Here is a 10,864-nt window from a genome sequence, read left to right as displayed (position 1 = left end):
AAAACTGATACCTTATCAGAGGGACAAGCACATAGAGAGCAGGCAAAGATGAATGAAGAAGAGAAGGAGGGAAAAAGGGAGGGAGAAGAAGGGAATGGGGGATGGGACATGTAGGTTTTTCTTTTTTTTTTTTTTTTTTTCTTCCTCGTAATATACAACCAACTGTTCAGAGGATAAGGTTACTTCACCATGTGAGCACTGTTCAATACTGAAGTCTGTTTTTTTATTATGAGGAAACTTTAAAATATGCAATAAAATGTAACTGATATAGCCCCCCCCCCCTTTTTTTTATATAACCACCCTAGCTTTACACATGAATTTGCTGGTATGCTTTTTTTTTTTTCTTGCAATATTCCGCAAACTTCCTGTTTTCAGTAAATAACACTCATAAAATTAACTGCGATAGTCAAATGCACAGTAGGCTAGAGAGGGTCTTTCCCACAACGTGAGATAAACAAAAACCAGAACACTTTGTTCATTTTAAAACAGGCGTGCTGTTATCATCAGAATCGCATGCAAAAATGTCCGACTGATATATCTAATGAGCTTGATATTTTCTCTCAGCCTTTGAGTTTTCCCTCCCTCTTCATTTTCATGGAATCGTGGAAGGCTCCTCCCCGAGAGACTTGAAAGGCTAGAAGAGCCCAAAGATGGGAAGGCCAGCCCACTAAGGGGAGGAAAAAAGTGTGCTCAGGTTCCTCCACTGCTGTAATTTCCTATCTGCCTATTCAGACATCACCAACTGCTTGGTGTGTGTGCGTGTGTACAGGAGCAGAACCATAGACCAAGAGAGGGAGGGAGAGAGAGAGAGAGAGAGAGAGAGAGAGAGAAAGGCAGGAGGAGCAGTCGAGGAAGGGGCCGGGTCTGTATTCTCTCACCTACCCCCCGTCAAACCACAGGAGGGAGGGGCAAAGCCAAGCTGCCAATCAACCTCACTCGTGGCAGCCGGCATTATCTCTGCTACAAACTATTGACAGATTACATGTCAAGGAGTTTAGTACATGATTGAGAGCAAAAAAGGCGTTTATTGTCAACTTCTTTTAGTTTTCCTTTTCTCACAGACCAGCTTACATCTGATGATTTTCAAACAGAGTTCAGTAATATTATGAAAGTTACATGCTTGACAGGATTTAACTTCGACTACCCTGAATATGGTAAGTGACCCTCTTTAACCTTTCTGTGTGAGTGTGTGAGTGCGTGTCCATAAGTGAGTGTTTTAATATAAAATATGTCTTGAACAGGGAAGTTGTTTTAAGTGCCGCATATCGTCGCCGTGAGTTTACTGTACCTTTATTTATAACTGTGCGACAAGCCCTGAGAATATGGCAGTGTTTAATACGATCACTCTGTCCCTGAGTCCCGTGTTTTCCTTTCTTACTTTACTCGTGCCTCTCAGGAGGGGAAGAATTTAAGTAGACTACTTTCATTTTAAACCTGGAAGTAGTCAAGTTTATCACAAGTTTATCACTCTTACCTACAGGTGTTCAGTGATGTTTGAAACTCATATAGCTGTGTGTATAAAAGCAGTCTTGTTTTTCTGAGTTCAGGGGATTTTTTTTTTTTTGATGCTGATATAACTTTATGAAAGCACCGATGTGGCATACACATTCATAGGCATGTAAAAATATTAGTGAAGTGACTGGTGTGGCCTAGGGGTTTGTTGCCAAGGGGACTGAGTAAACAAAATGCTGTAGTAAGGTTGTTTTGACACATGTAAGGGCACACAGAACAAATTATATCCTTCTCCGTTTTCCTTGTTCCTCCGTTTAGGGATATAATGAAATTGATATCAGTCATACTGTCCCATCCTATTTTCTAATTTCATCACCAAATAATCCGGCTTTGGAGCTTTAGATATTATTATTATTATAAAATCAGAAATGGCAATATGTTCCTGAAATAAACACTTCTGTTTTATCATAGTTAGTTTGTAATGTGTGGTTTGAGTTTGTTGGATTTCTATTTCAGTTTAGTCTTAAATAGAGTTCCTGGAAAATTAAACTTATTTTTATTTTTTTACATAGTTTTAATTTAGGCCAGAATTGTAGTGTTTATTCACACACTTGTTTGCTTGGCTTTCAGTGTGTTTCACTCGATTCTGTTTAGGTAGAGTTTTAGACGTCACTTTGACACTTATTTGATTATATATTAAGGTGTGTAACTGCTATGTTTATTTATTAAAAACATTATATTTTATATTAAATTAAAAAACATATTTTTGCATGTTTTAGTTTTGTAATAGGACTGGTTGTTTAAGTAGTCAATAACCACGATTTGTTTTTTAGCTTGGAAAATAAATACACACGTACATTCATCAGTGAATTTTTCCGGTGCCAAAAGTAGGTTTTGTCATAACTTAAAATTTCAAATCAATAATTTTAGCGAGTTTTTTGATGCGATATCTTCATGTCTTGTTGCCCTCGGGCAAGAAACTTTTTTTTTTCTTGACACTAATGAACATTTTTTGTTCTAAATGATAAATGGTGAAAGCTGAAATTAAACTAAGTAAAACTAAATGCCATTGTGGCTTCTTTTAAAGAGCATCTCTTGAACTTTCAGAATGGGCTTCAGATTAGTTACGTCATATTTATCAGAAATTTGTTTTTTAACATTATCACAATTTGCTTTCGGTCTTATTCTTATTCTAAATGAGACACACCCGAGAATTTTTAATCATTGTCATTTTGCTGCATGCCCTCTGATCAGATGACTGGAGTTATTTTATTACTCCAGTAGTTTTTTATTTCTTCTGTGCGAGCGAAAGCAGTTTTAGCCTCTGTCCACTCTGAGCACCTTTACCACTCATCTGCAAAATAGGATCAAATGAGGAGGAAAAAAAAAACCAAGGTCTGCAGCCCTCAATAACCTTTATCACAATTTAGCAACAACCGAATCAATTTGATGTCTTAAGCAATAAAAAAGGCTGTTGCTGTCCTAATTCTGCAGCTCTTCGGATGACAGTAAATTTACATTTTTTAATTAAACTAGCTGGAATTTTTATGAGGGGGCTGGGCTATGCTAATGGGAATGTTGTGTGCCGTAGATTAACAGAGTTTTGAAGTACATTTGGAAGGGGGGACATTAAAGGGGGAGAGGATGCTAGGCATCACATTTAACCCCTTTTATGCTTATTTAGGGACCCCTGGCACACCCGACCGCTGAGAGCGGCAAGAGCGCTCTTTAGTGAAGGGGTGATCAGTGTTGCCACGTCAACTCATGCATATTCTTTAAATTCTAATCTATAATTGATGACATGCACAGATGACACAGAAGAAAGGTGAGCTCCTTTTAGAAGGACATCTGAAATGCATTTTGTACATTGCATATTTGAGTAATTTGAAACAAAATGTTTTTATTTATTTATTTATATATATATTTTTTGCAATTTGTAGTTTTTTACATATTAAAATAAGGCAAAAAATGCATTTACTAAATTATTTATAGTTGTATTTATTTAAATGTTGTATTCATATAACTCATACATTATTATTTTATTTATTTCTTTACAAAAAAATCACTTTTTTCTCAATTTAATTATCAAAGTTAATATATATTAATAGTCTAGTTTATTATTTACAATAATCAGTAGATTTTACTGTAGATTTAAATGCTGTAGTAAATGTGCTTGTATTTACTTGTTTCATTTTATGTATTTGAATGGGAAAGGCTAGCAAAGACAGAGAGAGGGCGACTGAGTCTAGCTTGAGTTTCCTGATCAGTCACTGGCTCCCCACCATCAAAATGAACTTTGTCATCCTAATACCCCAGCAGTCCCCGAGCTCACAGTCGGGCAAATGATAACAGAGGCTAATACAGGAACGGATCAATCTCTAGGCATGTGAACGTGATGCTTATGAGGTCTCTCTTCTCCTCTCCTCTCCTCTCCTCCTGTGCATTCATGCAGACACCAGACCCTAATTAAAACTTCAAAACCTTTCTGTCACTTATACACAGTAATGGTCTAATTGATACTGTGCTAGAAAAGGTTGTGGAATAATAAATTGATCTCAAATATGCATAGTTTTATGTGCTTAAAATATGCAGTTTTTTGTAATTGTATAATTTAGCTGTATAGTATATACAAATTATTATGTAATATATTAAATAGTATATTAAATAAAAACATTTTATTTAAATAGGATAATACTAGATAAGGTTTTCTGTATTAATGTAAACAAATATATCACAGTGTTACATCTTTGTGAATAAGCTGGAATATTGTTTGAGTAATTATACAATTTCCAAGAATGTAATTTCCCTGGCTGTAAGCAAATCCAGTTATGAACGTAAAGTTCAGGTGAGTTGTGGTGTCATTTTCAGTAAAACAAAAGTCATCTGTACAAAGAGAGAAAAAAAAGAAATTACTATCAAGGCACTGGTGCTTCACAGGGCTTGTGGTTTAAGTTTTGCATCTCGCAAAAAAAGCTTCTCAAAGTGCTGCTATCTCGCACTATCTACCTCACCTTTTGCAACAAATGTGCCACACAATTGAGAATTTCATGATCCATTTTCTTCCCCTCGGTGCAGACACAACATGGAGTTTTCTTGTTTTGGCACATATGGTTAGAAAAGTTGTGGAAAGATTTTCCTCTGCGCGCAGGGCCTCGCAGAATGGCTACATTTCACGTTTATGATCTTCCACATGAAATTCTAATTTCATGCAAAGTGGGGGAGACAAATAATCTGCGGCAGCTGATACGGCATATAAGAGGGGAAAAGAAGAATATGAAGAAGCAATTAGCACAGTGTGGAAGACTTTAGTCTGTTTGTCTGAAAGCTTGAGCTCCAATGGCCTCGAATGAAATTTGCATGCTCCGCTTATCGGCGCTCCCTTATTATGCTGTCTGAAAGGAAGATTAAGCCGGTACAAAATGTGGCGACTAATCCTTTTAAATGTGGCAGGGGTCTTTAAGGTGTGAACAACCCTGTAGGCAGGTTTCAGGCAGGGTTGTTAGAGAGGCTACCGCGACCCGCTCTTGACGGCTGAGTGCAGCTACACTCTGACGAGCTCCTTTAGTCTGGTAGGAGCGGAGAACGGTATCTGGATTGCAGTTAAGGGACTGATTGGCCCAAGCTGTTGGATGGTTTGTCTATGCGCTAGCAGTCTTTAGCAGTCTCCTTATCTCGGACCCAAACACACAGGTCACATGGGGTGGGGCTGGCGATAAGATTAGAGCATTGCTTTTCCGGTGGTCTTATGCCAAATCTCTACGGCGTGTGCATGTTGCATTCATCTCTCAAAGTTTATCGTGTGGAATTGACAAGTTCCCTCTCATCTACTCAGTCATGAAAATATTCACTTATTTGCTCTTTTTTTTTTTTCTTGAAAGACAATACTCACTTTTTTTTTACTCTCCCAATGATAAGCAAGGGAAATGAACGGCTTCCCTGTTGCCTTTTTTCCTCAGAGATTGTTTGCATTAGAGAGCCACAGAGCTGATATCCTGTCTTCTCTGGTAATTGACTACAAACAGGGGTGCTTGCGTTCGAAGCCTCCCCTGCCGTGAATCCTCTGGTTGTGTGTGCTTTTGCCTGTGACATTCTATTCACTTGGGTCAGTAGCAGGCAGCAGCAGCAATAATTACAGTCTGTACATGATAAATCTGAAGCCCAGCTGTTGCGTTCTGTCACAGCCTACACACTAAACCGAGCAGAGAGAGAGAACAAGAGAGAGCAAAAGGGGGCTCGGGAGTTTGCTGTTTGACTGATTTTTTTTTTTTAAACTCTGTAACTTGATAGGATTACATGGTGCTTGGACCCACACCTGTTAAGAGGCTGTTAACAGAGCAGTTGGCGGTCTCATGGTTGGAGCTTAGAGCTTTTTTAGACTCTTCTGTGTGCCCACTTTTGGGGATTTCTGCCTTTACAAGAGGAGTTTTGGAACTCAAGGCTGTTCTGTCCCGGCCCCAGACTTTTGTTAAGACCAAAAGGGAGAGGCTAAGATGTCTCTTTAGTCTGTGTCCTAGTTCATACCCTTGGTCTGTATGATAAACTGACTGCCTGCTTTAAAACATGGGAAATGTCTGGATGACAGGTGTGGATTTGACGTCATTAAATTGCTTCAGCTTGAATTCTAACAAGACATAGAGCTAATTTGATTTTAGTTATTATTTGATTGAATTGTTTTGTCTTTATTTTTTTATTTTGATAAAAGAAAAAAAAGTTAAAATTCAATAGTAATATAATTACTTTTATAACTATTTTATTTATATTTTACACTCACTTCAAATTGTCTGAATGACTTTGCCTTGGACAATAAAATATTAAATTGAATCTTGTGCATTTTAAATATGCGTACATACATATCACAACACTGAAAAAGTGGCTTTTTATTTTATAGATGGAATAATCACTCTTTTTAAGCAAAATGAATTGGCCTATTAGCTTTCAAATGATAAAACTATATAGTGTATATATTGAAAAATCGTTCAAAAATAAAGTATATGCAGACTTGGTCTATAATTAAGGTGATGAACTACACTTGTGGTTACTTTGCTAGGAAACCTGTGTGATCTTGAGGGGAACTGACTTCATACATTGACGAAAAATCACCTTGACACCAGTTGGTTAATTTAAAAAATGTCTCAGAAAAGCGAAGTTAGCTCCAAGAAAATCTCTAGCATCATTTCTTTGCAGATTACATTTGGTTATCTAATGCAATGACATTCACACATTTTAAGTGTCAAAAAGGTTCCAAATAATTTTCGCGGCCACTGTATATTTTTGGAACAACCAACTTACGAAATGAGTCAAACCCCGTGCAAGCTATGTGGCAAACAAGCCACCTGACACCAGGCTTGTGTGCTATTATTTGTGCAATTTTATGTCCATCTATTCATACACACTGAGTAATGAATGAAAGGGCATGTTGGGTTGTTGAAAGCAGCCTTCATTAAATAGTGTTCCAGGATGATTTAGATATTTTCCAGCACTGCGCAGACCACGACAAATGCCAAGTTATGGCTTGCACAACCAGCAGAAATAGAATGAAAATACCTGTTCAAGTCTGCCCGGAGTTTTTTGCTACTTTTTTTTCCCTTTATACCTTACATTATGCAATCTGTGGTGTAGATCCCTGCTATGTGTGGATTGTGTGAAAGCATAAGGCAGGTAGAGGAGAGATAGAGAATGCTAATGGCTTGTTTATTTTGCCTGTACACTGCTATACTTGAATACCATATTTGGATTTTGTTAGTCTCACTTACTGAGCCCAGACCCTTTCAGAGGGGTTCCAACACCTGTCCTGCCTATTGTGCCGGAATTTTCTATATTTGGCTTATAGTCAGACTCATTGGTTGGTACAAAGGGGCAACATTTGTCAGTCAAGAGAGAGAGACATAACCTTCTGTAGTGATTTGGAAGGCTTTAAAAAAGGGCCAGAAATAATTTCCAAAAAAATGTCTTTGTAATAAAGAAATCTGCAAAAAATATTTTATATTTATATATTTTATCTAAATACATAGATTTTTTTTTATCTATAGTTTTACAACATGTCTCTATAACTGTATTTTTGCAACTAACAGTAATCTTATCTTAGAATGGAGGGAAGACATTTTAATAATCGTAATTCAGATGGATTTGATTGTCTTGATAAGTAATCAGAGTATCACGATAAATAAGGGAACATTAGGACTTTAAAACAGCCGAGCATTGATTGTTCTGAAAGTGTCATGTCCATTGGACGCCCATCTGAGCTTCTCTACAGAGTGAAATAACCCACCCGGCCCTTAATTGTCTGGAAATATTGGAGGCCCCTTTTCACCTGCGTGTGCACTCCCCTCTCCCCTGATTCATTTCAGAGACCGTCCTCGGCTGCTGGAAAATGGCGTTAATTTTTTTATTACCTGTTTGACTCTCCAGCCTTATTACTGTAGCCCCTTAATGTTCTCCGTAACCGTGGAAACCAGATGAATAAACGTCCGCAAAAGAAAATGAGATGATTAAACAGGTCATCCTTGCAAAACAAATTCGCTTGGTCGAGCGCAATTTGTGTACCAAGCGCCTGTCTTAACAGTTTGCTAACAAGGGGATTGTTTGCAAGGGTAACGGGAAGAGAGAAAAAACTATGGAATAATGATAAACTAGCTCTGAACATGAAATAATCTGTTTAGAAAAAAGATTAAATATTATACTTTGGAAAAATAAAGCAACTTAATTGTAATGCGTCAGTTTAAAAGCCTGTGTGTGTGTGTGTGTGTGTGTGTGTGTGAATCTCTATGAGTTAGTCTGTCTTTGACATCTTTTTGCCCGTTGAAGGAATGTGTTTAATGTTCACAAACATGCACATTTGGCTCAATCACACACATTACAAATCCTGCAGTATTTGAATGGTTATCTCCTATTTAAGGTATAGACTATACATTCTGGGAGGTATGTGGACAGTACGTGAAGACGGGGGACAAGATTCATGTCCTAATGGACTGTCTCATATGGAACACCTCCTGGCTCCATCTTCGGACCCTTTAAGTTTTAATGTGTTTTCCTCCACCCTTCCTCTCTTCCTTTTCTCCCATAGTGGACTTGTTTTGACCCCTTTTATGCATATTTAACATGCAATATTTCATCTCAATATGATGGTTTGGTTGCTCTCATCCCTGTAAATAAGAGACTAGCCTTTGCCGATTTAGATATGTAAAGATAGGGCAGAATCCCAGGCCTGAATTAAAGCTGTGTCTGTGTTCGCATCGAGACCGCTAATGACAAACGGTGGCCATGCCGTGGTGATGTTGTTTATAGAAGTACGCCACTCAAGGGTGTTGGCTGTTTACACTGAAGCGCCACTTTCCCTCATTCTTAAAAAATAAGCCCTCCCCCAATCGTCTATTGCATTTAATTCCCCCCTCCCGAGTCAAGGGGGTGTGGGTTGGTACTGGATTTGAGGTCTCTCAGGGCGAGAGCGTGGCACATTTTGAGAGAGTGCTGCTGCCCCAGCAATGGGGTGTGTGGCAGAAACTGAAAAGCACTCGTGCATTATTGATGTTTTAATTTGTGCAAATGCCCGAGTCTTTGTTAAGTGATTATAGAGCTGTAGAGATAAGAGACAGGTACTTTGGGCAGAAACAAGAGCTGGTGCCCACTCTGTTGGCCTAGTTTAGGTGCATTGCTCGGCAAGGTTCAGCGCAAAAATGTCAACGTGTCAAAGATAAAAAAAAAAAGAAGAAATAAACCTGTTGATCTTTTGTACTTTTTTCCCAACTACACCTCTCCCATTTATGGTACAGTTTTATAGGTCTTTTACATCCCTTATCAAAAATTATTTGATGTAAATATAATAGAACTGACCTGAAAAGCCCCATAAGCAAATATTGTGTGTGTCACGCCAGCAGCTGACCTTGGGAAAGAATGCAAAGTTATAATACCTCACACTAGAACAACAAACCCATAAAATAATGCTACACAAAGTGAGCTGGTTTAGGTAAATAGGAGTGAAGGACTTCGCTTTTTTCAAACCTTGATTAACAGGAACATGAGATCAGAAAGTTTTCCATGACGTGTCTAATTGCTGTTGTAACTGGCAGACGGTTTGTGCTGGCTCTATCATTGCTGTGCACAAATAGAGAGAATCAACAGGAAAAGTGAAATATTGTAATTATGCTGTCATGCAAATCACATGCACAAGTGTGAAGTCGCTTTTTCAAATGAGAATTATCACTTCATCAATAATGCTGGAGGGTGTTCATGTTTTTTTTTGTTGCTGTTTGTATTTTCAGAAAAGGTGTATGTGCCTGTGAAAGAACAGAGGGATAGAAAGGCCATAGTTATTGTACACTGTCATTAAATGCATTTAAATATTTAAATTGCCCTTTTAAAATAAGGCATAATATCTTAGATATTTCAAGCATTGCAAATATTTTAAGAGTCTACTGTTCTGCACACATTTACTTCTATAAACTTCTATTGTTATAAATTAAGGTAACTATAATTACTAAAGCTTGTAATATTAATACTCTAGCTTAGTATGCACTATATGCATATCAAAATGATTAATTATATAAATAATTTAATTTAGGGCTGCCACTAACGACTATTTTTATTTCGATTAATCTATCGACTAATGTTTTCGATTAATCGATTAATCTAAACTATTAACACAACAACTTTACTTTAAAATATTTTATTAAACCAAATGAAATCCAAATTTTTATGAAATCCTTTTTTAAAGCAAAAGTGAAGTACAACAGAGTGCAAGAAGCAAGTGTCCATCTCATAGTCCAAATCACTGAAATCAAAGTTCAATATTATATTGTGAGAATGACTACATATCCATGTGTTCTAGTCTAATAATAATAAAATTATCATCAAAAAACACTTTTTAAAGAAGTATTTACCAGAAATATTATTTACCAGAATTTATTTAGGTGAAAAATATAAATGTGCAGTATTTCTGAAAAATGCTTTTTTTAAATATAATATCAATTATTTGGAGATGCTTTTTATTATTAAAATTTAATGGAACAATTAAAATGGAACCCAGAAAATAATGGAGAACAGAATTTGGTACAGATAAAACTGTAAAACTCAATTAATTAGGCAGGCTTTTTGATTAATAATAATAAAAAAAAACTGAATTTGGAAATAAAACGGATTTCAATAAAAATTATATAATTATAATTTTTGTTGTGGTAATAAAAATGGATTTAAATGAACAATAGCTTTTAAAATGACAGGTATAGTCATTTAAAATGTTATTATATATATATAGTACATATATAATAACAATGATGCAATAATAATTAGTTCAAATTAAGTATGAAAAGCTAGAAATCATATGGTTTTATTGAACGAAACTGTTAAAATACATACCCCCGGTTTCACAGACAAAGTTTAAGACTAGTCCCAGACTAAAATGTAATTCTGAGCTGTT

At 36.6% G+C, this 10,864-nt stretch overlaps 1 protein-coding gene across 1 annotated transcript in view; it reads left to right on the top strand.

Moving 5' to 3' along the window:
- The first annotated feature begins 961 nt into the window (after positions 1 to 961).
- LOC306860032 (zinc finger protein castor homolog 1-like) overlaps positions 962 to 10,864 on the top strand; it is an 81,510-nt gene continuing 71,607 nt past the window's right edge. Inside the window, exon 1 of the mRNA XM_079401554.1 lies at positions 962 to 1,154. Coding sequence (XP_079257680.1) covers positions 1,106 to 1,154 — 49 coding nt within the window. The 5' untranslated portion in view covers positions 962 to 1,105. The remainder of the gene's footprint in view (positions 1,155 to 10,864) is intronic.

This window comes from Barbus barbus (assembly GCF_936440315.1).
Source record: "Barbus barbus genome assembly, chromosome: 40".
NCBI classification, from domain to species: Eukaryota; Metazoa; Chordata; class Actinopteri; order Cypriniformes; family Cyprinidae; genus Barbus; species Barbus barbus.
The sequence above is the reverse complement of the archived record's forward strand: the minus strand, read 5'-3'. Positions and strand labels throughout refer to the sequence as shown.